At 39.6% G+C, this 27,005-nt stretch overlaps 3 protein-coding genes and 12 non-coding genes across 18 annotated transcripts; 2 read left to right on the plus strand and 13 right to left on the minus strand.

Moving 5' to 3' along the window:
- Positions 1-2,487: 2,487 nt before the first annotated feature.
- On the minus strand, positions 2,488-2,561 carry trnat-agu (transfer RNA threonine (anticodon AGU)). Its single transcript has one exon. It is a non-coding gene; the product is annotated as a tRNA-Thr (tRNA).
- A 186-nt stretch (positions 2,562-2,747) lies between these two features.
- trnat-ugu (transfer RNA threonine (anticodon UGU)) lies at positions 2,748-2,821 on the minus strand. The gene has a single exon. It is a non-coding gene; the product is annotated as a tRNA-Thr (tRNA).
- Positions 2,822-3,529: 708 nt separating this feature from the next.
- Positions 3,530-3,618, minus strand: trnar-ucu (transfer RNA arginine (anticodon UCU)). The gene is given in 2 exon segments: positions 3,530-3,565; positions 3,582-3,618. It is a non-coding gene; the product is annotated as a tRNA-Arg (tRNA).
- An 86-nt stretch (positions 3,619-3,704) lies between these two features.
- On the minus strand, positions 3,705-3,778 carry trnat-agu (transfer RNA threonine (anticodon AGU)). The gene has a single exon. It is a non-coding gene; the product is annotated as a tRNA-Thr (tRNA).
- Positions 3,779-4,051: 273 nt separating this feature from the next.
- Positions 4,052-4,125, minus strand: trnat-cgu (transfer RNA threonine (anticodon CGU)). The gene has a single exon. It is a non-coding gene; the product is annotated as a tRNA-Thr (tRNA).
- Positions 4,126-10,876: 6,751 nt separating this feature from the next.
- On the minus strand, positions 10,877-10,949 carry trnam-cau (transfer RNA methionine (anticodon CAU)). The gene has a single exon. It is a non-coding gene; the product is annotated as a tRNA-Met (tRNA).
- Positions 10,950-11,136: 187 nt separating this feature from the next.
- Positions 11,137-11,209, minus strand: trnam-cau (transfer RNA methionine (anticodon CAU)). The gene has a single exon. It is a non-coding gene; the product is annotated as a tRNA-Met (tRNA).
- Positions 11,210-11,303: 94 nt separating this feature from the next.
- trnal-cag (transfer RNA leucine (anticodon CAG)) lies at positions 11,304-11,386 on the plus strand. The gene has a single exon. It is a non-coding gene; the product is annotated as a tRNA-Leu (tRNA).
- An 883-nt stretch (positions 11,387-12,269) lies between these two features.
- Positions 12,270-12,342, minus strand: trnam-cau (transfer RNA methionine (anticodon CAU)). Its single transcript has one exon. It is a non-coding gene; the product is annotated as a tRNA-Met (tRNA).
- A 1,806-nt stretch (positions 12,343-14,148) lies between these two features.
- Positions 14,149-16,662, minus strand: LOC110439494 (uncharacterized). The gene is made up of 3 exons (XM_021475573.3): positions 16,441-16,662; positions 15,597-15,976; positions 14,149-15,417 (listed from the first exon to the last, which is right to left on the minus strand). Exons 2-3 carry the CDS (start codon positions 15,918-15,920, stop codon positions 14,248-14,250), a joined length of 1,494 nt encoding a protein of 497 aa, XP_021331248.2. The 5' UTR covers positions 15,921-15,976; positions 16,441-16,662; the 3' UTR covers positions 14,149-14,247.
- A 1,453-nt stretch (positions 16,663-18,115) lies between these two features.
- On the minus strand, positions 18,116-20,382 carry LOC137491004 (uncharacterized). Its single transcript, XM_068220037.2, has 2 exons — positions 20,064-20,382; positions 18,116-19,946 (listed from the first exon to the last, which is right to left on the minus strand). Exons 1-2 carry the CDS (start codon positions 20,079-20,081, stop codon positions 19,362-19,364), a joined length of 603 nt encoding a protein of 200 aa, XP_068076138.1. The 5' UTR covers positions 20,082-20,382; the 3' UTR covers positions 18,116-19,361.
- Positions 20,383-20,525: 143 nt separating this feature from the next.
- Positions 20,526-24,855, minus strand: LOC137490976 (uncharacterized). 4 transcript variants are annotated; one of them, XM_068220002.2, is made up of 7 exons: positions 24,770-24,855; positions 24,528-24,678; positions 23,952-24,038; positions 23,707-23,859; positions 21,987-22,118; positions 21,541-21,624; positions 20,526-21,036 (listed from the first exon to the last, which is right to left on the minus strand). In XM_068220002.2, the coding sequence occupies exons 2-7, from the start codon at positions 24,669-24,671 to the stop codon at positions 20,542-20,544; spliced, it is 1,095 nt and encodes a 364-aa protein (XP_068076103.1). In that variant the 5' UTR covers positions 24,672-24,678; positions 24,770-24,855; the 3' UTR covers positions 20,526-20,541. The 4 variants fall into 4 exon arrangements, with proteins under 4 accessions (XP_068076103.1, XP_073804836.1, XP_073804837.1 ...); XM_073948735.1 differs by having other exon boundaries at positions 23,707-23,862; XM_073948736.1 differs by lacking the exon at positions 21,987-22,118 and having other exon boundaries at positions 23,707-23,862.
- Positions 24,856-25,513: 658 nt separating this feature from the next.
- On the minus strand, positions 25,514-25,586 carry trnam-cau (transfer RNA methionine (anticodon CAU)). The gene has a single exon. It is a non-coding gene; the product is annotated as a tRNA-Met (tRNA).
- A 94-nt stretch (positions 25,587-25,680) lies between these two features.
- On the plus strand, positions 25,681-25,763 carry trnal-cag (transfer RNA leucine (anticodon CAG)). Its single transcript has one exon. It is a non-coding gene; the product is annotated as a tRNA-Leu (tRNA).
- A 632-nt stretch (positions 25,764-26,395) lies between these two features.
- On the minus strand, positions 26,396-26,468 carry trnam-cau (transfer RNA methionine (anticodon CAU)). The gene has a single exon. It is a non-coding gene; the product is annotated as a tRNA-Met (tRNA).
- Positions 26,469-27,005: the final 537 nt, after the last annotated feature.

Genomic DNA, 27,005 nt, shown 5'->3' on the forward strand with positions numbered 1-27,005 from the left:
ACGACGCTATTTTTTAACCAGTATTAAAAATAGCGTTGTGGGCCTAATTAAGCAGCTACAGGTGTGCACAGTTTAAAAACTATGCAGATTAATTCCTAATATTAAGAATATCTATTATTGTCAGTCACTTTAAACATTTTAAATAGTCTGAACATTAACTGTGCTTGCAGGAAAAAAAAAAAAAACGTTTTAGTTAAAATGTGCTTTTAAAGGTTCATTAAAAATGGCGCTGTTCTTAAAAAGTAAAAAGAAATCTGCTGCACTTAAATCTAAAGTATTTATAATAGCCTATTCATCAAAAGCTGGAAATGTTGCTTGGACCTCATAAATATAGGCTATATGTCATATTCATACACTTTTAGACAAATCTTGAAATGTTAAATGTACATATGACAGGGTTCATACAGGCACAGCCTAATGAAAATCAATTCCAGCACCTATTTTTTTTTTCAAGACTGACATGCTATGTATTGAAGACCTGCAATGTATTCTCAGCAACCCATAAAACATTGCATAGGAATAGATACACATAAAAACCATTAATAATAATAATAATAATACTATTTATTAATCATACATTAATAATATAATAAACCTGCACTAAGTGCTTGTGAAATCATTTTTGTACTCAAAGGTAAAATACTATAACACTGCTAAAATAACACAAATTTTAGTAAATAATACTAATATTAGGTAAAAGTACAAAGTACTCTTTTAAAAAGTACTAGTTGGTTACTTTTGAAAAAAAATAATCAGATTTTCATTATGAAATCACTTTTTTAAGTGTAAACCTGATTGAACGGTTTAATTGCTTAAATCCCAAAGCTACATGTATAGGAATTTGCACTAACAAAGGAAGTATGGTCGATTTTTCCTTTCATGACAAGTAATCTTTTTTCAATAGCACTGGCAAAACTACCACATAAACTTTAAGGCCATAGAGACACTTTTTACCCATTTTTAAACAATATTTTCAAGCTTTGAAAGGTTTAATTAAAGTATATGGTAAAATATTTAAATTTAGCCTTTTATTTACATTTGTTACACTATTTTTCTTTACAATATGGCAAATTTGTTTCTTAAATAGCTGTACATCACATGTAGATTTTATTTTACACTTGATCTTAATTTAAAATACAAAAAAAAAATACAAGTACACTGTCAGTAAAAAAATAAAACAAATGACTTCATTTTACTTGAGGTATTTGAAATATGACAACAATACATTTATCAAAGCAGTGTTTTAAGAGCCTTATTGTTAATTTTGATAAATAAACAATAAGTAACAACGAATTGTTTTGACCTGTAATGCTTTAAGACAGATCAGAATACAGCTAAATGTATAAATCACACAAATATCTCATCCACAAACATTTCCAGCATAATTCTTTTGTCGTAAAGAAATAAGTTCCACCTTTGCTAAAAGTAAGTTTCACTTGACAACACAGCCAAATAAGAAGACGATTTGCATTGTCATCGATCATGCATCAATCTAATTCTAAATACTTGATAACTTTGAATACTTTTGACTAAATTTAGTCAAGGAACAAAGATAAATAATGTCTACTTTAATAGTGGAAAGATCGCGATTGTATTCAATCTGAGCACACACGCGATCATGAGAGGTCTTGCAGTTCATTTGAAAAAAAGCCTATTTAGGAGCTAGCATGTGTGTTTTAGCGATTTGCGTACATGAATGCGCTCTCTCGTGTTAAAATAAAGCACTCGCCACATTTGCAGAAATGAGTTATTGCGCAATACCTCCATTGCCGCGCCGCCATTCAGACTGTGTTTAGAGGAGTGACAGGTCAGAGGCGAGTCGACTGGCTGTCGGAGAGCGAAACGCGTATGTAGATCATCAAAAAGGCAGGAAATATGTCCGCGGTTTAATTACTCTGCTAGACATCTCTATAGTGAAAACATCCGAGAAGCTTTATTCCAACAAAACTTTTGTTTTTAAGTTGTTTTCTCTGTCTCTGCAACACAGAAAGCCTTTGTCCCGCCCTTACGTTTCACGCGACTAGAAAACGTCGACTGTGATTGGCTACTTTTCATGTCAGTCAAATCACCCTTCAGAATCAATTCTTAAACTTCGGAAACTGATTTTCAGCAGCTTATGTCACAAAGCACTAAAATAAACACTCTAAGCACAGCATTGTGATCGAACGCTTCACAAAACAGACAATGCTGATCACATCGATGTTATATTACGCATCAAAGGATTAAAAGTGTTAATTGTTTTGTTTCATTATTCAGCGGTTCCTCCGCCTACCACTAGGAGGAAGCCCGCGTACCACTAGTACCACAGTTTGAGAACCACTGGGTTAGGCATTACCACACTAAGCTATATAAAGACATCATCCAAAGCCCTCTTGAACGAGCAGCGTTCTTAAGGATTTAAGTTTTTGTTAAGAAACCGACTGCTAAACATCCCGCTGCGTAAACACTCGTTACTCTTAACAAAAGCAACCCTGCCACCTGTACATTAGGCACTGCTGGGATTTGAACCCAGGATCTCCTGTTTACTAGACAGGCGCTTTGACCAACTAAGCCACAGCGCCAATGCTGAAAAGGAGGCAAGACGTTTTAGCACAGAGAGACTAAAAAAAGACTGCAAGTCTAAAAATGGCAAGCAAAGAGGTTGTTTAACTCTATTTGTCGCACAATTCATTACGCCTCAAAGCTATACAATTTTATAATTCATTCCGGTAAGCTCTATAACACAAGCACACACAGCACTTGGACTAAGGCGCTGCTGGGATTTGAGCCCAGGATCTCCTGTTTACAAGACAGGCGCTTTGACCAGCTAAGCCACAGCACCACAGAAATTCACAGTAAGAGACATTTGCCCGATAACAAAAATCGAAGAAGAAAAAATAATACACAACAAAAACCAGCATGTCAGGATGCAGAAAATGCTGACAAGACGGACGCGGTCTTTTAGAGTCTGGATGATCATGTCTCAAACCTGACCGTGTCATCCAAACCCAGAGTCAGCTCGGAAAATGGAAATCAGGACAAACATATGCTATCGGCCATTGAAAGAGTTTCAGATCAGAAAGCCACTCTCCCATAATTTGAGGGAAAGGTGCAGTTTGGATTTGAACCTAGCACCTGCTGTTCCCAAGACAGGTGCTCTGGCCAACTTAGTCTTAACACTAAAAGAAAAAAAACCTCTGAATACGATACTTCCAAACGCAGTTTCATCTAAGACAGTGGGGGGAAGCAAAATTTACTATGCTTTCTACTCAGTTACTTTGCACATGCATAAAGAGGCTCTTGTGCAACAAATCCAAAAGGCTTGATCTCAACAATAGGTGGCAGTTACTTTTCCCCAAAACCACAGGTTGCCTTCGAGTCATTCCTCAAGACCACTAGGCCCTACACTGTTTTCTAATCTCCCTTATTTAAAACAGCTCAATTAAGTCATCGGCGCAATGAAAGAAAGAAGCAAAACGGGATGGACAGATGCCTAAAATGTTAGAAACGCACCACACCTTAAGTCAGTGAAGAAAAAGAGCCAGGCTTGCGACTCTGGTGGGACTCAAACCCACAACCTTTGAATGGCTCAGCTCACAGCCTAGAAGTCCAATGCACTATCCATTGTGCCACAGAGCCTGAGTGCTCTGCTGTCTCTAGCACTGTTGCACAGAAAGCACTTTTTAGTACTCCCTGGCTCATAAAAGAACAGCCAACTGCTGACAAGGCACTGCTGGGATTCTAACCCAGGATCTCCTGTTTACTAGACAGGCGCTTTGAACAACTAAGCCACAGCGCCAAACAATTTTGACAGGGGCTAATTGTTTAATTGGAAAAAAGAAAAAAAAGCTAACAACGGTAGCGCTGCACACGTGAATGTCTTGACTTGAAATATTAAAGTCCAATTGGTTAGGCATTACCACACTATGCTATATAAAGCCATCGTCCAAAGCCCTCTTGAACGAGCAGCGTTCTTAAGGATTTGAGTTTTGTTAAGAAACCGACTGCTAAACATCCCGCTGCGTAAACACTCGTAACTCTTAACAAAAAGCAACCGGGACACCTGTACATTAGGCACTGCTGGGATTTGAACCCAGGATCTCCTGTTTACGAGACAGGCGCTTTGACCAACTAAGCCACAGCGCCAATGCCCAAGAGAAGGCAAGATGTTTTTGCACACAGAGACTAAAAAAAGACAGCAAGTCTAAAAATGGCAAGCAAAGAGGTTGTTTAACTCTATTTGTCGCACAATTCATTATGCCTCAAAGCTATACAATTTTATAATTCATTCCGGTAAGCTCTATAAAACACACCCATGCACCACCTGGACTATGGCGCTGCTGGGATTTAAGCCCATGATCTCATGTTTACAAAGACAGGCGCTTTGACCAGCTAAGCCACAGTGCCACAAAAATTCATAGTAAGAGACATTTGCCCGAATACAAAAATCGAAGAAGAAAAAATAATACACAACAAAAACCAGCATGTCAGGATGCAGAAAATGCTGTCAAGACGGACGCGGTCTTTTAGAGTCTGGATGATCATGTCTCAGACCTGACTGGTGTAGTGGCAATTTTCTTTAAAGAGGCGCTCTCTGTGGTCAAGAAACAAAGTCTTACCCGGGATGTCTTTTCAAAGTTTTATTCTTTGCAAAGAAGGTCACAGTCATACAGCAACAACAGTTTCTGCAGAGTGAGACACAGAAGTCAAGTGTGTTCACCCTTTTATCTGGTTTTTACTGCTTACAAGGTCAAACCCTAATAATGCCCATTCTGACGACAGTTTCTACAGAATGAGACACTGAAACAAAGTGTGTTCACTGTTTACATTTACATTTAGTCATTTAGCAGACGCTTTTATCCAAAGCGACTTACAAATGAGGACAAGGAAGCAATTTACACAACTAAGAGCAACAATGAATAAGTGCTATAGGCAAGTTTCAGGTCTGTAAAGTCTAAGAAGGGAAGTATTAGTAGTATTAAAATTTTTTAGAATTTTTTTTTTTTGGGTACAGTTATTGTGATATTCAGAGAGGCAATTGCAGATTAGGAAGTGAAGTGGAGACTAAATAGTTGAGTTTTTAGTCGTTTCTTGAAAGTAGTGAGTGACTCTGCTGTTCTGATGCAGTTAGGGAGTTCATTCCACCAACTGGGCAGATTGAGCGTGAGCGTTCGCGAAAGTGATTTCTTCCCTCTTTGGGATGGAACCACGAGGCGACGTTCATTCACAGAACGCAAGTTTCTGGAGGGCACATAGATCTGCAGAAGTGAGAGCAGATAAGAAGGAGCAAGGCCAGAAGTCACTTTGTAGGCAAACATCAGAGCTTTGAATTTGATGCGAGCAGCAACTGGCAGCCAGTGCAAACGGACTAGCAGCGGAGTGACATGTGCTCGTTTAGGTTCATTGAAGACCACTCGTGCTGCTGCGTTCTGGAGCAGTTGAAGAGGCTTGATAGAGTTAGCTGGAAGCCCAGCTAGTAAAGAGTTGCAGTAATCCAGTTTGGAGAGAACAAGAGCTTGAACAAGGAGTTGAGCTGCATGTTCAGATAAGAAGGGTCGGATCTTTCTGATGTTATAGAGTGCAAATCTTTTCACCATTTTGGATGCAGTAATGGTTGCCCCATCCATCTGGATTGAAAAGTTATGGTGTAGAGTCGAGTTGGCAGAAACTACAAGCATTTCCGTTTTTGCGAGGTTCAGCTGAAGATGATGATCTTTCATCCAGTGTGAAATATCCAACAGGCAGGCTGAGATGCGAGCTGGAACCGAGGGATCATCAGGGATCATCTGTTCTATCTAGTTTGTACTGCTTGCAAGGTCAAATCCTAATAAGGCCCATTCTGTACATGCGTCAGGTGCTCCGCTGATTCTGCTGTAAGTTTCCACTACACATGTTTATCTAAAAATGAATTTCCATTACAATTCCTCTCTTTTTATCATTCATTGATAACTCATTAATAAATTCATTTTTCAATTGATTTCTAAACATCACATTTACACTCTTCTCTCGATTTTTAAGCAAATGATCACTCTTTTAAGACTTGTTACAGAACATACCAACTCATGCAGTTTGCTGTTTTTGTTTGGATAGACCCAAAATACATATAAGCAAACAGATAGTTATCTCAAATTTCAAAAAGTCAGGTCTGTTAATATTTTCCCTATTAAGTAACAGCTGTCACCTAAAATTTTGTTCTCAATTTGTTTAAGGTTTTTCTTTATCCATATCCATGTAGCTACTGTTATCGTCAAAGTCACAATCAAAATCATCACCTATGTCAATGTTCATACCTTCTTCATTCACGGCCATCTTTACCATCTGATGGGATGTTGTAGCTGTAATCAGTCTGCCCACTGACCATGATACAAATCTGAATATACATGGCAGACAACATAATATCACTAGACCCACCCCCAATACAGGTAACACCACAGTAAAGGCCCAGTAGATCCAGTTTCCCCTCTTAAACAACAGCCAATCTAGCCATGAGTTGTTAGCGTTCTTAGGCTCTTTTACGGCCATTCTCATGTGGGCTACAATCTCAGAAATGGTTTGCTGGAAACAGGTTAATGAAAACAGCAGAACACTCAGTAATGATACTAGCAACGTCAGTACTCACTCCACGCCCTTCGAAATCGATGGCAATTAATCTTATCCATCTTCAGCTTTGATGACGTTTAAGCACAGCTTATTCACCTCTCTTTTGGTCGCTTTCTCCTCCGTCTGTTTGCTGTTTGGTGTTGTATGCAGAAGTTACTGTTTCACACACACACCTCTTAACTTTTTTGTTGCTTCGTTGCAGCTGTGACCTTGCTTCACTCAGATAGCAGCCTGCTGTTTTCTTCAGATAGCTTCAGAAAGCTTCAGAGCTTCAGAGACTCTTTCTCTCCTACTCCCTCGTGGAATCCTTCTCAGGTGATGGAACTTTCCTGCAGTGCCCAGCATGAACCCAAGTCGCCCGCTCTGCGACCTTCACCGCTGTCTCAGTGGTCAGTAGCACTTAATAATAATAATAATAATTCCTTACATTTATATAGCGCTTTTCTGGGCACTCAAAGCACTTTACACACAATGGGGGGAATCTCCTCACTTGAAATGGACCCAGCCAGAGTTTCGCTCTCCAGCTCTTTCTCCTCAGGTCCCTGATCACCACGAAATCGCCAGGCCTCAGACTGTGCAGTGGTCTCTCAGGCCCTGTTGGAGGTGGATGAGATTGTGGAACTTTTATCGCTCTGGCCACATTATGTGTTTATGTGTGTTGCAAATTACACATCGTCTACAGAAATTGTCCGCAAATGCAGTGAACCCCTTTGTGAAACACAGTTCCCTCATTTGCGCAACCATTGCTGTTTTTGACACATGATCTTTACCGTGAAGTGATTTCGCATAATGTTGGAAAAATATTTTTGGTAAACACGCCTTGCCCTCAGCACACTTCCACACATTATCTTTCATCACACAGCCAGACTGTCTCAACTTGTTCTTCTCTAGCCCCGTCGCAAAGGTCTGCATATCCTGCAAAGAAGAACACACGTCATTGTTATCACCAACAAATAGCAAAGAACATTCAGAGTTGTCCTTGTCGTGGGACGCCGTGACTTTTGCTGCTCCATCTGCCCTGGAGTTACCTACAGAAACAGAATCTTTATTGTTAGTATGCGCTGCGCATTTACAATTGGCCAGTTTGTCAGGTAGTAAAATCGCATCCAGCAGCGCAGTCACTAAAGGAGCATAGAGTATTGGTTGACCATCAGACTTTAGAATTTTTCTGTGTTTCCACAGAGCCCCAAAATCATGAGCTACCCCAAATGCATATCTTGAGTCAGTGTGAATTGTAGCCTCTTTTTCTGCCATCAATTTACATGCTTCTGTCAATGCCACGAGCTCTGCGGCCTGTGCCGAATAGTGCCTTGGTAATTTCCCAGAGGTCACCACATCAAATTCAGTTGTTACAGCGTAACCAACCTTATTCTGGCCTGTTTGTGGATCTTTAAATGCTGAACCAAAGAGGGCATTGTCACAATTTTCAAGTGGTTCATCAGAAAGGTCCGGTCGTGGCGAACACACCTGTTCAAGTGCTGTTAAACAACAACGATGCTCTTCCCCATCCTCCTCAGTAGGAAGAAGAGTAGCTGCATTCAAACCTGTACATCGGTTAACAGTCACATTTGACATATCTAACAAGATAGTGTGATATCTCAGCCAGCATTCTGTTGACAGATGCAATGTTTTTTGTTCTCAGAGTATCATGGACACAAATTGTGGCACCATCAGTATCAGATCAGAATAACCAACAAAATCTCTTGAAGGCCACAGGTCGCAGTCTACCTCCATGGTCCTGTAGGAGTAATGACGTCATGAAACCACTTCTTTCATCTACCATCTGAACAAATGGTTTTGTTGGTACAGGCAAACCCAATGCAGGGGCTTCAGCCATTTGTAATTTCATGTTTACAAATGCCTGATCTGCCTCTGTTGACCACTCTAGTTTATCAGTGGATTTCATTCCCTTCCCTAATGTTAGGGCTCTCAGGGGTTGTTCCAAAATTGCATAATTTGGAATAAATGTGCGACAATATGAGCACATACCCAAAAAAGACAACATTTGTTTTTTCGTTAATGGTTATGGTAAATTTTTTATACCACTCACCCTTTTTGCTTTTTTTCCTTTGTTTGACAGCTGCATTTACTGCTTGTAAATCCTGTACAAACGCCATTCTGTAGGCATCCTATTATCCCTTATCTTTTTTACAGGAAAAATAGGGGTGCGAACCTCAGAATTGTTGCATGGTACAATAACACCCTGTTCCAGTAAAGCTTCAAATACTGGGGTAATGCCCTCAATGGCTTCCCTTTTCAAAGGATATAATCTGTAATAATCTGAGGTCTGTAATCAGATTTTGCAGTGATTGTCACTGGATCACAACCTTTGATTAAACCAACATCATATTTGCTTTTTGCCTACAGTTCACTTGGCATTTCTGCTAAAGCTGGGTGTATGTCTGCAGCGTTAAAATCAACCATGCAAGAATTCTTCACGCACACTTTGTCAATAGCAGTCACAGTTCTTGTAACAGCTGTTTCAGTTTCACTGCCCACCCTCTCTGCTCTCCCAGTCTTCGGCTTTAACACTGCTTCACAAACGGGCCTAAATCAGCCCAAGACTGATGTTTACCCTTTCAAACTGATATGTGAGGCACAGCCTGTGCTGACATGAGATAGAATGAAAGCTGCTTTTCTGACAGAGACACTGAAACTGCACACAGACTATCCTTTCAGTACATTTTCTCTAAAATCAACGTTTCATTCACATTTGTCTCAAACCAAGCTTTCTCAAATTCCTCATCTGTAAATTACGACATGTGACGTGCAATGCAGTTCACCAAGAGACATATCAATGTCGCAACGTTTTACTCAATCTTTAGCCAATTTGCAGATTACATCAGCCCATTGATTGTTTTCAATGAGTCTGTGATACAACCAGCAAACAACAAAATTCCTCCTTTTTTTCCACTCTCACACCTGAGAAGTCTGCTTTTAGAACTAAGCTTAGTTTACACAAAATATCCCCTACAATGAGTGGTATCAGACATTTTGGCAAACAAACAAATGTGTGGTTGAAAATTATACCCCCCTCTGTCTCACAGGTCAGCAGAGCTGTAAATCGCTCGATCACTGTATGACCAGATGCAGACATCTCGTGAAATTTGTTTTTCAAAGGTATTTCACACTGTAGGTCACATGGTCGTATGCTAGATCTGCTAGCTCCACTATCAGCTACAAACTCAACCAATGTATTTTCAATCAACATAGAATATTTTGGCATATTTAAAAAATGCTTCACAAAAAAAAAACAATGCCATTTCATCAGAAAAATTATCAACATTACTGTGATCAAAATTACAGTGGGAAATGCAAGCTTTTTCTTCATTGCAGAGAGCCAAAAGTATGTCAGTGTATGTGAATATGTGTGTATAAAAATGTGTCTGCATTTAAACTTGTTAGTAAAAATATGTTCACTTCCCTCTACTGTAGCTGTTGGCTGCTTGCCCAGACCCTCTCTGTTCTGATTTTTCCTCTCCGCACATCAGATCCTCGATGTTGGTTTGCGCCTTTCGGGTCAATCCTTAGCCCAAAGTCCATCTAAGTGGCAAGCGCAGACATTTGGTACAGTTTCTCTTTACGTGCACCACAGGCTCTGCAGGTTTCATCGCCATCCATCACATTCCAGTTTCTCCATCTTCTGGTATCTTTCTCAACCTTGACACCTTTGTCGCCTTTGAACTTGTGATCAATATCTTTGGCTACGCATTCAGGCTAAAGTCTTTAACTCTCTCTGCCACCATATCAGAGTGATACAGTAACACTGACAAAGCACCGCGTCAATTTCTTTGCGCCAAAGTTTATGCAGCGTAGCAATGTCCCTGGCAGCCTTAATGGGCACTTTAGACTGTAGGTTTTAAGGCGTTTGCGATCAAGGTATTGTCCACAAAAGCTCGGAAAAGCATGTGAACAAAACAATGGACGAGGGCTTTAATGCAAGTGCACCGAAAGGGGATCAAAAGAACTGTCTTGGAATGCCGTGTAGTGGAATGTCCTGGGATGCCGTTGATTTTTAAGGCAATGGGATTCGCAGTACTTTTCGTCAAATCCTCGCACAAAGTTAATTCATACCATTTGACAGAGCCACGCCGAACGTCAAGCGACAACGTGATAGGAATGGGAGCATCTTACCATCATTGCTTCAGACCCAGGAAATGTTCTTGGAACTTCACACCACCAGGCCTCCAGAGGAGCTTTAGCTTTTTTTGCCCCGGGGAAGCATGATCCACACGGAAGGGAATAAAAAATGCTGGCCAGTCATCTAAGCGCTTCCAAGTGCCAAAAGGTAGCACCTTGCCCCGTGTGAGGCTCGAACTCACGACCTTCAGATTATGAGACTGACGTGCTGCCTACTGCGCCAACGAGGCAGACTGTTGGACCTGGGCAAAGTGGGAAACACCAGCTTCCATGTCACGGTGCTGCAGAGTGGCTCCCAGGAGACAGCTTAGGTCAGGCAAGCATGTTAGGATGGCCGAGCGGTCTAAGGCGCTGCATTCAAATGTCCAAATGCTGGCCAGTCATCTAAGCGCTTCCAAGTACTAAAAGGTAGCACCTTGCCCCATGAGAGGCTCGAACTCACGACCTTCAGATTATGAGACTGACGCGCTGCCTACTGCGCCAACGAGGCAGAATGTTGGATCCGGGCAAACTGGGAAACACCAGCTTCCATGTCACAGTGCTGCGGAGCGGCTCCCAGGAGACAGCTTAGATTAGGCAAGCATGTCAGGATGGCCGAGCGGTCTAAGGCGCTGCGTTCAGGTCGCAGTCTCCTCTGGAGGCGTGGGTTCGAATCCCACTTCTGACAAACCTAATCTTTGGCTACGCGTTCAGGCTCAAGTCTTTAACTCTCTGGCACCATGTCCGAGTGATACAGTAACACTGACAAAGCACCGCATCAATCACGTTGTGCCAAAATTTATGCAGCGTAGCAGTGTACATGGCAGCCTTAATGGGCTCTTTAGACTGTAGGTTTTAAGGCTTTTGCAATCAAGGTATTGTCCACAAAAACTCGGAAAAGCATGTGAACAAAACAATGGACGAGGGCTTTAATGCAAGTGAACCAAAAGGGGATCAAAAGTACTGTCTTGGAATGCCATGTAGTGGAATGTCCTGGGATGCCGTTGATTTTTAAGGCAATGGGATTCGCAGGACTTTTCGTCAAATCCTCGCACAACGTTAATTCATGACATTTGACAGATCCAAGTAGCAATGTCCCTGGCAGCCGTAATAGGCTCTTTAGACTGTAGGTTTTAAGGCATTTGCAATCAAGGTATTGTCCACAAAAACTCGGAAAAGCATGTGAACAAAACAATGGACGAGGGCTTTAATGCAAGTGAACCAAAAGGGGATCAAAAGTACTGTCTTGGAATGCCATGTAGTGGAATGTCCTGGGATGCCGTTGATATTTAAGGCAATGGGATTCGCAGGACTTTTTGTCAAATCCTCGCACAACGTTAATTCATGACATTTGACAGATCCACACCGAACGTCAAGCGACACCGTGATAGGAATGGGAGCATCTTACCATCATTGCTTCAGACTCAGGAAATGTTCTTGGAACTTCACACCACCAGGCCTCCAGAGGAGCTGTAGCTTTTTTTGCCCCGGGGAAGCATGATCCACACGGAAGGGAATAAAAAATGCTGGCCAGTCATCTAAGCGCTTCCAAGTGCCAAAAGGTAGCACCTTGCCCCATGTGAGGCTCGAACTCACGACCTTCATATTATGAGACTGACGCGCTGCCTACTGCGCCAACGAGGCAGACTGCTGGCCCTGGGCAAACTGGGAAACACCAGCTTCCATGTCACGGTGCTGCGGAGTGGCTCCCAGGAGACAGCTTAGGTCAGGCAAGCATGTCAGGATGGCCGAGCGGTCTAAGGCGCTGCGTTCAAGCTGGGGAACAATCGTCCAACAAAGAAGGGGAAGAAGGGAAGAAAGGGGGGAAGAAAGAAAGAGAAAAAGGGAAGAAGAGGGGGAAAAAACGAAGAAAGGAAAGGGCGAATTCTAAGCTTCCCGGACACGCCTTCCCTGCACCTGCTTTACGTCACACATAGTGATACTGTTCTGTGTTAAAACAACGCAATTTGAGTTACATTGATTTCTATTGCAGGTGCTCACCAAGACCGGGGTTCGAATCCAGCTAAAGACGCTTTATTGTTATTGGTTAATTATTACTCAATAAACTAACTGTTTAAATGTGTAATGCTCCAAGGTAAATAAAATATGCCTAAGCGCTTTATTCTTATGTTTTTTGACATTCTTTCATGAAAAATAAAGCATACTAACTTGAATGTGTCACTATTTAGTAGTTGTTGTAGCATTGTTATGCTTATGGTTATTATTGTTCTGTATTTTGATGTACAAATGATCTATAGAAATGTCATAGAGTATATAGTGTACACACACACACACACACATATATACATATATATATATATGTGTGTGTATATAGTGTGCATAGTGTATATGGAATTAAAAGTCAAGTAGTCAGTTATTTATATATGCATTATTTATCTAACAATTGTCAACAGAACAGTAATGAATATAGAGTAGAAAATGTAAAAATAATAAATTAGTTATTAATAATACAGTATTAACAATATAAATAAACAATGTTAATAAAACGTTAAATACAAACAGAAACCGACACAAAGTGGACTTAAAAGTCAAGGACATTTATTAATGCAATATTTATTTAACAATGGTCAACAAAACAGTAATGAACATGGAATAAAAATTCTTAAAAATTAAATGTTAAATGTTAACAGAATAAATACAACATTAACAAATTAAATAAAATGTTAAATAAATTTAGAAACCAACAATAAGTGAAATAGAATAAATTTAACTATTATGGTTGTAACCTGTATACACTTTATACATACACACACATATAAATAATAAATAAGTTAAATAAAATGTCAACAAAATAAATAAACTATTTAAATAAAAAGTGCAATAAAACAGAATCAAACAAGGTAATTGAAGAACTATTATGGTTATAAACTGTATAAACTATAGACATACACATAAATAATAAACAGTTAAATAAAATGTTAACAAAATAAATTATTTTTATAAAATGTGAAATAAAATAGAAACCAACAAGTGAAATAGTATAAATTGAAGATCTATTATGGTTGTAAACTTTATACACTCTGTACACACACACACACACACGCATATATAAATAATAAATTAAATAAAATGTTAACAAAATAAATACACTATTTAAATAAAATGCGCAATAAAATAGAAACCAACAACAAGTGAAATAGAATAAACTGTAGAACTATTATGGTTATAAACTATATAAATACACACACATATATAAAAAATAAGTTAAATAAAATGTTAACAAAATAAATTATTAAAAAGTAAAATGTGCAAAAAAACAAGTGAAATAGAATAAATTGAATTATTATGGTTATAAACTGTAAACACTATACACACACACACACACACACACACATAAATAATATAAAAGTTAAATAAAATGTCAACAAAATAAATACACTATTTAAAGAAAATGTTAAATAAAAATATTAACTAACAGCAAGTGAAATTGAATAAACTGAAGAACTATTACACTATATACATACACAAACAAACAAACACATTATTTTGGGTTGGTCCTTTTCATTTCCTCTAGCCACTCTTCTTTAGTTAAAGTTTCAGTCTGTGGGCAGTACACCCTGCCCCTGAGTTGGCTATGGCCTGTGGCATTTGTTTTGAACTGCCCACACTTTTTACAAGTGTTCGCTTGAACAGTTCTACGGTACGGTCTTTTGGGAATGGCTCCAGATGTGGACGGTGATGCAGCAGGCTGTGAGCTGGTACTGGACATTGTGGGCGAAGTGGTGGCTGTCTGAGTGGCATCCCCTGCACCATTGGGATACCCTGGGCCATCTGCACTCCTTGCATCATCGGGATACCCTGGGCCATAGGGATTCCCTGGACCATTGGCACAGCCTGGAACATTGGTACACCCTGAAACATCGGCATACCCTGGTACCCTGGTGTAGCTGGGATGTATATGTTGGGTATCATCTGCAGCGATGCTCCAGGTGCTGGTGGTGTAAATATGACCTGGGTCTGTCCTGGTGCCTTGGGTCTGAGTGGGGGTCGTCCAATAGATGTCTGCCTCTGCCTTGCCTGACCTGCTGTGCTCTCTGGCAACACATACTGGTGCTGCTCTCCTGGTTGGTCTGGCTCTGTCCGAAGACTTTTGGCAACTGGGAGAGGCTCCTGGGCTTCTGGGAGGGGTTGAGGCAACTGAATACCCTGAAGCAGCACAGACAGCTCCTGCTTCTTCTGTCTGTTATTAAACCACTGAATCAGGGTATTCTGGTTTACCTCAACCAGCTGCATGGATGTACCTCCCATTACCAAGCTGTTGCCCAGTACGAGTTGCCTAATCCTGCGGTAGTCTTGCAGGATCAGAGACCATCTTGAAAGGGTTCCCTTGCCTTTTCGCTTGGGACTAGGGTGGATGGTACAAAGCCTAATAAAGATGGTCTCCACAAGACGGCAACAGTCAGGCCACTGAGCAGGAGCACTGCTTGCACCCAGCACACATCTGGTAGTGCTCTCCACGCCAGGGGTGTGAGTGGGCTTCTTGGGTGTTTTAAATCGCCCACTCAGCAGTCGCTTCTGGTGTCGAGCTGCATACACCACCCGCTTCTTGTCTTGGTCATGCAGGCTTTGCCAAAGACCAATGATCTCGTTGGCCTCCTGGTTGGTGAGGCTGAGGCTTTTGTGGGTCCGAAGCTCAACCAGATATTCAGCCAGCCTGTCTACATGCTGGAAGCCCGGAATATTTTGGTAGTCAACAGCCTAATGAAAGCACAACAAAATAAATTAGCATATTAAATTTTTCAATGCATAATTCCATAATTGTTTCTGTTATCATGTTGAAGCTGCACTACGTAAATAAACCTGATGCGTGTTTGACTTTACACTTTATTTTAAAATTATTCTAGATCACTGTAAAGACAGAAATTAGTGGGACTTACAGTCTCTTCATCACCATCATCATCGTCGTCATCATCTTCCGTAGCCTCTTCTGGCTCTAAGGGCACAGGTGAAATTGGTTCTTCAGGCTGCGCAGGTGGGTCAGGGACCAGTGCAGGGCATGTGGAGACTGGCAAAGAAGCGACACTGCTGGTGACTGCAGTGGAGGAACCCGATCTCAATGTGGAGGAGGATGGTGACAGAGCAGCCTCCGGATCAACAATAGAGTGATCCTCACTGATGTCACAGAAGCCCTCATCTTCTTCTCGCTCATCCACATTGAGATCCTCAATGAGCTCAGCAGTCTGCTCACAGTCTGGGTTCATGTTCTGCAGTGCCTGACCAGTGTGCTGGAACAGATACTGCACTCCAATGAGCTCACCTGAAAAAAATAAATGAAACATGAATAAACTAATTTTAAGAGCCATGTTTGATTGGGTGTTGAAGTAGCAAGTAGTTTTAAAAGCTCAACGTCAAGGGAGAAACAAACAAAATCATACATTTTAGTCAGAGATCCAAAACATAATAAATATTCTGGACAAAACATCTAATGAAATGCAATGGAAATACAACGAAGACAGAGAAATGTACAAATAAATTTCCCTCAAAGCTTGTAGCATTATGTTTGATAATGACATGTAATAATAATGTAATAGTAATTTTGTATCTTGCTTTACTTCAGTAAATAGTCATGAAACAATACATTTGTTCTTACAAATATTTAAAGACAAGTAAAGATTTCACAGCACAAAGCTCATGAACATTGACCTACTGTATCAAACTGGATACAGTAGATGGAGAGAACACAGAAATTGCAGGTTTATTAACAATAGCAAAATCTCTTACCAGTGTAACGTGCAGGCGGACAAAAGTTGGGCACCACTTTTCTCCCAAACAGCTTTTCAAAGTTGCAGTTTACACAGTGAACAAGTTCTCCTGTGTAGCTGCGTAAAGCTGATGGTTCAGATGCCAAGGAAGCAGCCTCCCGGTCCTGGTTCCACCTGTTTAGTCCCTCCAGCAAATAAATCTGAAAGTTCAGACTATTTGCGCTGGACCCTGTAAATATTAAAAACAATGTTTAGGACTTAATTAAAAAACAAACACTAAGACATTTAATGCGTTTTTACACAATGTTTGTGCAGAATCATACCTGGGATGAAACGATTGAGGTGTAAATGAAAGGACTCGAGAGACGTGGAGCCCCTGGCACATCTGTAGGTCCGTAGCAGAACACCTCCCTTGGTTATGCTCCCCGTTTCAGTATAGAGCACGACACCAGGGGGGTCCTGAATGCATTTGATATGCTTTTTTTGGACACTCCAGATGTGCTCCATCCTTTCCTTGTCTAAAAGAGGAATGCCGAGCAAAAGTCATTGCCCTTGTTGCTCATGAGCTCAGTAAGAAACTGTTCAAGTACACTGTTAAAAATTGTCCCGTTAAAAAACAGTAAAATACTGGCAGCTGCAGTTGCCAGCAATGTACTGTTATTTTACAGTATGTTGCTGTAAAAATACATGGACTACATTGATTTACACAATACTCAAGTGAACTCATTTTGCTCACTGAAAGCAACTGCCTCAACTTGGTCAACTGCTGAATGAGTTTATGGAGTAATGTGCTATATATGCTTAGAAGCATACTTATAATGATAACTTATTTTAGTTAATTAGAAAAATTCTGTTTAACTCTAATGTCTTATTTTTCACAACAGCACACATACATGTAAATCTGGAATCACCAGAGAGATTCTGACTGCATCAGCAACTAAACAGCCGCTATCTTTAAATAGAGAAACATGCAGAATAACATCAGCAGTTCATTGTTCATCTTTAACTCATACACTGGCTCCACTCTCCTCCACAACGGTGACAGACAGAAGAAATTAGCTTCAGGTTTTACAGTAAAATACTGTTTTTTCCTTGATTTAACAGTAATCTACTGGCAGCTGTGGTTGCCAGCAATATACTGTTTTTTTACAGTCTACTTCCGTTGTGTAAATTAACAGTATATTACTGTTAAAATACATTTTTACACTGTGTTTTTACCTCTCACACCTTTAACCCTTTAAACCCCAGAGCCTATACTTCAGTTTTAATTGAAGTGTCCACACTACTGAGTGTTCAAGAAACATGGAGCAAAGCTGAAGTAAATTCATTAATTAAACGACTAATTAAATGATAATTGAGGATTAACAATGAACAAATGAAGAAATACTGAAGGGAAAAAACAAGAACAGAACATACAAAACTTTAGTCACAGCTTTATAATGAAATAACCTGAAGAACAACAAATGATTAAATCATTTAAATGATCAGCGGATGATTAAACAACTCTACAAACATCATCACCAGCTACACTTATTACTTAATACATGTATTTTTGTATAACATCTACTAAAGTTCTTCTTGAGAAAAAGTTAAAGTTTTACGTCACCATCATGGAGAACAGAGTTTGCTTTAGTTGGGCTCTTAGCCCTGTCATTTTTAACATTTATATATCTTGGCTGCTGCAATTGTTAAGAACTTTGTTTAAGAAGCTCTTTTGTTGTGGCAAGCCAGCCAAAAAACCTAAATAAGATCTGGTGATGTTCATGTTGCTATAAAATGAGTCAGTTCTCATTTAGTATAATAAAATTTACTGCTCCTATTCAATGTAAAATCTATTGTTTTACATTATATGTCTATATATATCAATAATCAGCATATGAACCTCAATAATGGTGACAACTAACAAAATTAACAGTTTAACTCACAAACAGGCAACTGAAAGTCTAAACATAAACAACAGCAGAATCAAACACAAATAAAGAAAACTGTGAGACCATTATACAACATTTATTTACACCGCAATGCATGCTGGGATATTTGTACCGTGCCACTCCCAGCATGCATTGCAGCATGAAACATTTGAGATGTTACCATTGTTGAGATACAACGTCAGATTCATGAGGTCTGAGTGTGTATTTGTCATAACTGAACTGTTTTTGTATGTTATTTCTTAACTGTTAAGTAATTACGGAGGTATCTTTTCTGTTTCCACTTCTCATTAATTAAATTAATACCTGCAACTAAGCATAAAATCTATTGCATGAGGCCCTTCATCCAGATTTATATCAAAACATTTATCAGAACTAATTTCAGACAAATAGATTTCTCTATTTATTGACTTTCCAACTTGATTGCTATAATACAAGCATTGTATTAACTCTTTATTATAGTAATTGGAAATTCTGAATTAATAAGTTCAAGGGTGAAGAGCCCAACTAAACCAGCCCCTCACTCCATTACGGTGACACAAAAAAACACCTTAATTTCTGTTGGATCTCAATGAGAATAGTATGGAAGTCAAATCAGTCAGTAATAAGTGTGTGTCTGCTGTTGTTTGTGGAGTTGTTTATTGATCCTCTGCTGAGACTGAAGCTGTTTTATTTGATTTGATTTTATTTAATGTTGTAACTCAAGTCACTGTTTGTGTTTCTTGTTTCTTTTCTTCAGTGATTGTAATTATTAACAGCAGGTGTTCATCAGTGTCTGAATTCACTCATTAGTGGTCATTAACTCTGTCAGGTGAACTATATTAGTTAACTAGTGTATGAAATAGTGAACAAGGACACAAAGTGTGATTTCAAACACAAACTTCAAAACATCGAATCTGAACTCTGTTAGCTCACAGTTTTCTGCAGTTGGTTACTTTCTCGAAAACAAAAATGTTACCCAGAAAGCACTGTTTTTAACAGAATATTACTGTTTTAGTGAAAAAACATTATTTTACCGTAGAATCTGACCGTTTTTTAACAGCAATTTTTTACAGTGTAGAAGGATGGTAGTCTCCTCCCCACGGGTCCTCCTCCGGCAATGGAGAGCCAGCTCCTCCCTGGTGAGATGCTTGTTGACATCAGCATCTGTCAACGCAGGCCAACCTTGGGACATCAACAGTGCTCGCTTTGTTTGGCGTAGCAAAGAAACATCAGCCGCATCCCATTCAAAAATGCACGCAGAGATCCGTGACATGAAGATGGGATACAGTTGATGAGCATCAGTTGTACATCCCACAGCAATCCTGCGCATAAAGTGCCAGATGTCCAATTTCACAGTCAACTCCGGCCATCCTCTAAACCTGGCTTTGAGTTTGGTCTCACCCACATCAGTGCAGCACCCACAGTCCACATACAAAACAGCAGGTGGATCCACACCAGCCTCCTGGTATCTTCTGACCAGCCCATCCACCATCCTGTCCAGTCCTGCTCCTTCCTGGGCAGTGAGCACACTTATCAGCACCTGACCAAACTCATTGCCAACAGAGGTGAGCCAGAGTCCTGTTCCTTTTGCTGTCCCGGCCAGCTTTTTTGTGATCTAGATTAGACAAGAGAAGAACCATGGTGTATCGTCAGATCAAGCAGACTACACAAAGGGTTTTTACCAATGCTGGAATATAATAAAGAAATTATAAACTGATGAATATCCACTAACCTTTTTAGTTGAATCCATCTTCAAGATGGACCCATGGGTCGATGTTATCCTGACATGGATTTCATTCAGCCTTGTCAAGATGTCCTGGCTGTAGACAGTGAGGAGCCACTTGCAGCTTGGCACAACTGTAGGTGCTGGGGGCTCCTGGAAGGTGATCGGCAACACCCCAGGTCCACTGAGGAAATCCACACACTGAGTGGTGTAGCGGGCTAGACGCTGGAGCCACTCTTCACTGTGGTTTTCCTTCAGTTGTTTGATGACCCTTGTGGGGCTGTTGCCTAGTCCACGCTCACGCAGTAGGCGAATGACTCTTATATCACAGGCGTTAGGAACAGAAGAATATTAATATAAACATATATATATATATATATATATATATATATATATATATATATATATATATATAATTTGTAAAGTATTTTCATATATCTGTGATGATAGGTTAACAACTGCACGAGGAATAAAGGTGTTCAATTACTCATTTCTGTGTGAGAATGACCCGAAACTCTGAGCGATGGCCAAGATCCAGCTGCTGCAAGACAGTCTGACTCCAGGACACATGCGAGGCTTTGCACTTGGTACAGATGAGGGTTTCTGTAACCATGTTGTACATCCTGTCGATGTCCAGAACCTGCCGTGCCCTTTTGTGCAGACCTCCACCTGTCAGCTGATGCTGTCCACATGCAGGATTAGGGCAAAGGACTTTGACCCTCCACAGCTTGTATGGCATCCACAGCAAAAGTGAATGACAGAAAAATCTGTCTGGAGCTGGAGCCTGATTGTATGTAAGTGCAGGCTGTGGAGGGTAATACCAGAGCTGGAGGTTGTCTCGAAGCTCTGGCTTTCCTTTGGACCCCATTTTAAAAAGCCTGCTGGCAATCCACTTGTGGTCCTCTGGTGGCAAGGTTTCAGCCCAAAGGCGAGGAAGTGGAACACCTGATGGAGCTTGCAACAATGACCCAGAAGGTGCAGTCTGTGAAGGAAAATAGATAAAACCTTTAGTCTGGTAATGTAAATGCACCTTACATATTTGAGTGAGTACCCTCACATGATGTTATCATGATTATAATCTAAATACCTTTGATTTTAAGTGATTGTTTTTAAATACCTTATGTATTTCAATTCCAAAAATCATTAATAGAATTTCACCAATAAACATTTTCTTTAAAGAAGCAAAAGTATTTTCCAATATAGTTATTTCTCTTTTTCCTTTCTACTTCTTTTCCATCCACATTTTCTTTTCTTTTACTACTGTGAACATAAAATATCAACAACAGAAGGCGTAATTTTTGTGATTCTTTGCTTTATTTTTTCCTCTCTTTATTTTGTTAACATTTATACATATATCAAGCTTAAATAATTAACATCAAGTCAATTTAATTGGCTGGTCTTAAAACCACTTTGTGTGAATTCAGCTGGGGCAGCAAATATGCAAACCAAATTACCTTTTTTGGACAGAAAATATGAAATGACTTACTGAGACAATGCTGGACGGCTCTGTGGAACTGGTCACTGCCGTAGTGGATGTGAGGACGGGGGCAGAAACTTGAAGGTCCTGTGTCTGTACAAACAAGCAGTATAACAAAGTGCATTTTGTAAATATATATCTATAAGTAACATTAACTAATCAGAATTTTTTGCAACCATTACTTTATTTGAACATTAATGTATAAAATACATTGGGAATGAATGATTGCTGCTAAACTGTAAAATTTTGTCACAGCGCTTCTATGCAGAACAAAAAGTTTAAAGAATGGTGCTTATTTTTAATATATATGTTTTTATGCACTAAAAGAATACTACAGAGATGTTTTATTGAGATTTAATGTGACTGTACTTAACAAAAATACGAATTTACGTATAAAAAAAAAATGCTTATACCAAATTCTCTCAGAAAGCTATGTGGATTATGACAATACTTACAGCCGTGCTTGGTGTAGAAGCACTACACACTGCTGAACTGGGCTGAACGTCAACCTGTGATGGTCTTCTAGCCACACTAAGATTTGGCTTTGCTGCAGCAATGTGGGATCCGGAAAATCTTGGTTTGGTGAACTCAAAAAGGGCAAGACAAAAAGCATTTCATTAAAAACACTGTGTTCACAATGGCAAAATGTACACTACTGTTCAAAGGTTTGCGATCTGCTCAATGTATTTTTTTATGTTTTAATTATGTTTATCAAGGCTACATTTATTTGATCAAATATTTAATAAAAACTGGAATAATGAGAAATAATAATATAGGCAAATTAAATAAATAAAGAATAATTTATTCAAACAATTCAAATCAAATAAAATCTACTTAATTTATGAGCAAATCAAACACAATAGAATTCTTGCAAAATATGATTAATATTAAGCTTTCATATTTTAACAATAATAATTTTTTGAACATTAGTGTATATCACATTAAATTTCAAGCAATTAGAAACTATCTTTCTATATGTCAGTTGTACAATCAGTTTGATTTCTCTACAGTGTTTCGAGTTCAAGCTGTTTTTTACTACCACCCTCTGCTACTTTTACAGGTAGAAATAAGATATAAGTTAGAATAGATTTAATTAGACAACTGGTTCATTGCAAATAAATGTGACACATTAGGCTTTGATTAAAATTATAGTTTTCTGGATCAAGGAGCAATATGCAAACAAATATTTTTTTTTTACTACCAAAGGAATAAAGTATTGCATTATGTTATATACAGTATTATTGTACTATTATTACATCATGCATTTCAACAAAAACATACATTGTATATTACAACATCACACTATGTGTTATATACAGTTGAAGTCTGATTTATTAGCCCGCTTTTTAATTTTTTCCCACCAATTTCTGTTTAATGGAGAGAAGATTTGTTCAGCACATTTTTTTAAACATCAAAGTTTTAATAACTCATTCCTAAGAACTGTTTTATTTTATCTTTGCCCTGATGACAGTAAATAATATTTGACTAGATATTCTTCAAGACACTTCTATACCACTTAAAGTGACATTTGAAGGTTTAACTAGGTAAATTAGGTTAAATAGGCAGGTTAGGGTAATTAGGCAAGTTATTGTATAACGATGGTTTGTTTTGTAGACTATGCCAAAAAAAAAAAAAAAAAAAAAAAAAAAGCTTAAAGAGGCTCATAATATTGACCTTGAAAAATGTATTCGAAATAAAACAAATAAGACTTTCTCCCAGAAGAAAAAATATTATCATACCTGTGGTAGCAAAAAAAAAAATATATTTTTAAATAAGTACTTTTTCAAGATAATACCTCAGACTCGTTGTTTAGAAAAAGTACAAATTTTAGCTTACACTTAAAATCAAAACAAAGTATTTACTATTAGTGTTTATTATGTATCATTATCTGAAGACAAGAGGTTAAAATGTAGCTTTAAAAACTGTGACCCTGACCATGACCTGACCATGTAATTTAATCCAATCACAGAAACTCAAACCGACCAATCAGCAAGTGTCTGCTACCCCCCACTGTGCAAGAGGTGTGAAAAGAAGCAGGTCTCTAGCAACACCTCAACTTTTTTATTGCTTTTTGTTCTTTTCTCTCCTATGTTTGAACTTTGAACTGAACTTTGAACACATTGAACACTTGAAACACTGAAATTGTCATTTCTTTTGATTTTTAAAAAAATGTACCATTGACAATTGCGGTGAAATCTTTGATGCCACTGATGGAGTAGACGGGGGCTGGGGCTGGGCCTCAAGTTGTCTTGTCTCCATCACCTCCTGAGCAGGTACAGTAGGGGCAGGTTGTTGCACCGTTTGTGCTGGAGCAGCAGAAGCAGTACTCTGCTGAAAATAAATCACAAAAATACATATAATCATGAAAAAGGAAAGGCATTCTAGTAAATAAAAATAAACACGTTGACTCAAAAATGTACCTTTTGAGTGTGAAAACCACATGTGCATTTCAGCACACCTCCAAGCAAAGTCCTCTGCCCACGAGATTGCAATGGGCATTTCTCAATCTGAAAAAATCATGAAAGATATATTAAATAATTTTATACAATAAAAAAACTTTTATAACTAAATAAGAATTTTTACTCAATGACTCCCTTAATAAAGCACACAATAGCTCTGTAAATTAATTTACCACTGTTTCTAGAATGTGTTTAATATTTGTCTAATATGTAATCGTACAGTTTGTATCTCCAAAAACGAAAAGAAGAATATAAGGAACTGGACAGGAACATTTCAGGCCTTAAAACCACATGCTGTATACTGTACTCATAATCCCTTCCCCCACCTTTTCAGATCTCTCTCATAAACGGTCAAACTTACTAAATTATTTGACGTAAATCTCAAAATACATGCAATTTAAAACACTTTAATATTTAAAAACAAGTATGACATGTTTTACACAGATACTGTACTGAATGTACTGAAGCCTAACAAGTTAACGTTACTCTGTTAAGCAAATTTCAACAAACGTTATATCATGTAAACGAAATACACACCCTTTGATAAATCTCATGCCACTTTTTTTGTCGAGGAGCTGGCCTGTTTCCCTCATTTGATGGCCAAACTCCTGTGCTGGCAAACTTTTTCAAACGTGAAATCCAGTCAGCGTCTGACATGGCTTTATGAGATTTTCCAGACATTTTTCTCCTATAAATTAAACGGTTTTGAATTAAAGTATCCAAATTTTAAATACAACACACTAAAACATTAATTCGTGCAATTGTGTAGTTTTTCCTACCTTTTTTAAGAAATCACTATCGGAAAAAATCCTTTACTGTAAGCAAAACGATGCTGTGCTCTGTCGAATGATGCTGTTCGTTGAATATCACTGATGGTCAATGAAATTTTTTGACCTCTGACCCGCCTCCAGAGGACCGCGTCATTCCTTCGTGTACCTTCGGCTCAGTTCGGAAAATTGATTGACATCTGACTAACCTGTTTGACTGCACACCTAGCGGTGATTCTTGGAACGGTTCCTCCCCCCCCGGCTTCAACATTGTCTCGACTCTGATTGGTCAAATGTTGAAAATGTTGAGAATTCCGGTCCGCGATTGGCTGCAAATGTTGAAGCGCTGCAACGTGATTGGCTACAATGTTGGAGCGAATCGCTCCGATTGCCTCTCATCTTCAACATTTGTGAAATATTGTCGGACTATCCTTCGGCAGCTGGCGTTCGGGTCGCAGTCTCCTCTGGAGGCGTGGGTTCGAATCCCACTTCTGACAAACCTAATCTTTGGCTATGCGTTCAGGCTCAAGTCTTTAACTCTCTGGCACCATGTCCGAGTGATACAGTAACACTGACAAAGCACCGCATCAATCTCGTTGTGCCAATGTTCTTGGAAATGTTCTTGGAACTTCACACCACCTGGCCTCCTGAGGAGCTGAAGCTTTTTTTGCCCCGGGGAAGCATGATCCACACGGAAGGGAATAAAAAATGCTGGCCAGTCATCTAAGCGCTTCCAAGTGCCAAAAGGTAGCACCTTGCCCCGTGTGAGGCTCAAACTCACGACCTTCAGATTATGAGACTGACGCGCTGCCTACTGCGCCAACGAGGCAGACTGTTGGATCTGGGCAAACTGGGAAACACCAGCTTCCATGTCACGGTGTTGCGGAGTGGCTTCCAGGAGACAGCTTAGGTCAGGCAAGCATGTCAGGATGGCCGAGCGGTCTAAGGTGCTGCGTTCAGGTCGCAGTCTCCTCTGGAGGCGTGGGTTCGAATCCCACTTCTGACAAACCTAATCTTTGGCTACGCGTTCAGGCTCAAGTCTTTAACTCTCTGGCACCATGTCCGAGTGATACAATAACACTGACACAGCACCGCATCATTCTCGTTGTGCTAAAGTTTATGTTGCGTAGCAGTGTCCCTGGCAACCTTAATAGGCTCTTTAGACTGTAGGTTTTAAGGCGTTAGCGATCAAGGTATTGTCCATGAAAGTTTGGAAAAGCATGTGAACAAAACAATGGACAATGGCTTTAATGCAAGTGAACCAAAAAGGGGATCAAAAGTACTGTCTTGGAATGCCATGTAGTGGAATATCCTGGGATGCCGTTGATTTTTAAGGCAATGGGATTCGCAGGACTTTTCGTCAAATCCTCGCACAACGTTAATTCATGACATTTGACAGATCCACGTAGCAATGTCCCTGGCAGCCGTAATAGGCTGTTTAGACTGTAGGTTTTAAGGCATTTGCAATCAAGGTATTGTCCACAAAAACTCGGAAAAGCATGTGAACAAAACAATGGACGAGGGCTTTAATGCAAGTGAACCAAAAGGGGATCAAAAGTACTGTCTTAGAATGCCATGTAGTGGAATGTCCTGGGATGCCGTTGATTTTTAAGCTCCAAGTGCCAAAAGGTAGCACCTTGCCCCGTGTGAGGCTCGAACTCACAACCTTCTGATTATGAGACTGACGCGCTGCCTACTGCGCCAACGAGGCAGACTGTTGGACCTGGGCAAACTGGGAAACACCAGCTTCCATGTCACGGTGCTGCGGAGTGGCTCCCAGGAGACAGCTTAGGTCAGTCAAGCATGTCAGGATGGCCTAGCGGTCTAAGGCGCTGCGTTCAAGCTGGGGAACAATCGTCCAACAAAGAAGGGGAAGAAGGGAAGAAAGGGGGGTAGAAAGAAAGAGAAAAAGGGAAGAAGAGGGGGAAAAAACGAAGAAAGGAAAGGGCGAATTCTAAGCTTCCCGGACACGCCTTCCCTGCCCCTGCTGTACGTCACGCATAGTGATACTGTTCTGTGTTAAAACAACGCAATTTGAGTTACATTGATTTCTATTGCAGGTGCTCACCAAGACTGGGGTTCGAATCCAGCTAAAGACGCTTTATTGTTATTGGTTAATTATTACTCAATAAACTAACTGTTTAAATGTGTAATGCTCCAAGGTAAATAAAATATGCCTAAGCGCTTTATTCTTGTGTTTTTTGACATTCTTTCATGAAAAATAAAGCATACTAACTTGAATGTGTCA

The sequence above is a fragment of the Danio rerio genome, chromosome 4, assembly GCF_049306965.1.
Source record: "Danio rerio strain Tuebingen ecotype United States chromosome 4, GRCz12tu, whole genome shotgun sequence".
NCBI classification, from domain to species: domain Eukaryota; kingdom Metazoa; phylum Chordata; class Actinopteri; order Cypriniformes; family Danionidae; genus Danio; species Danio rerio.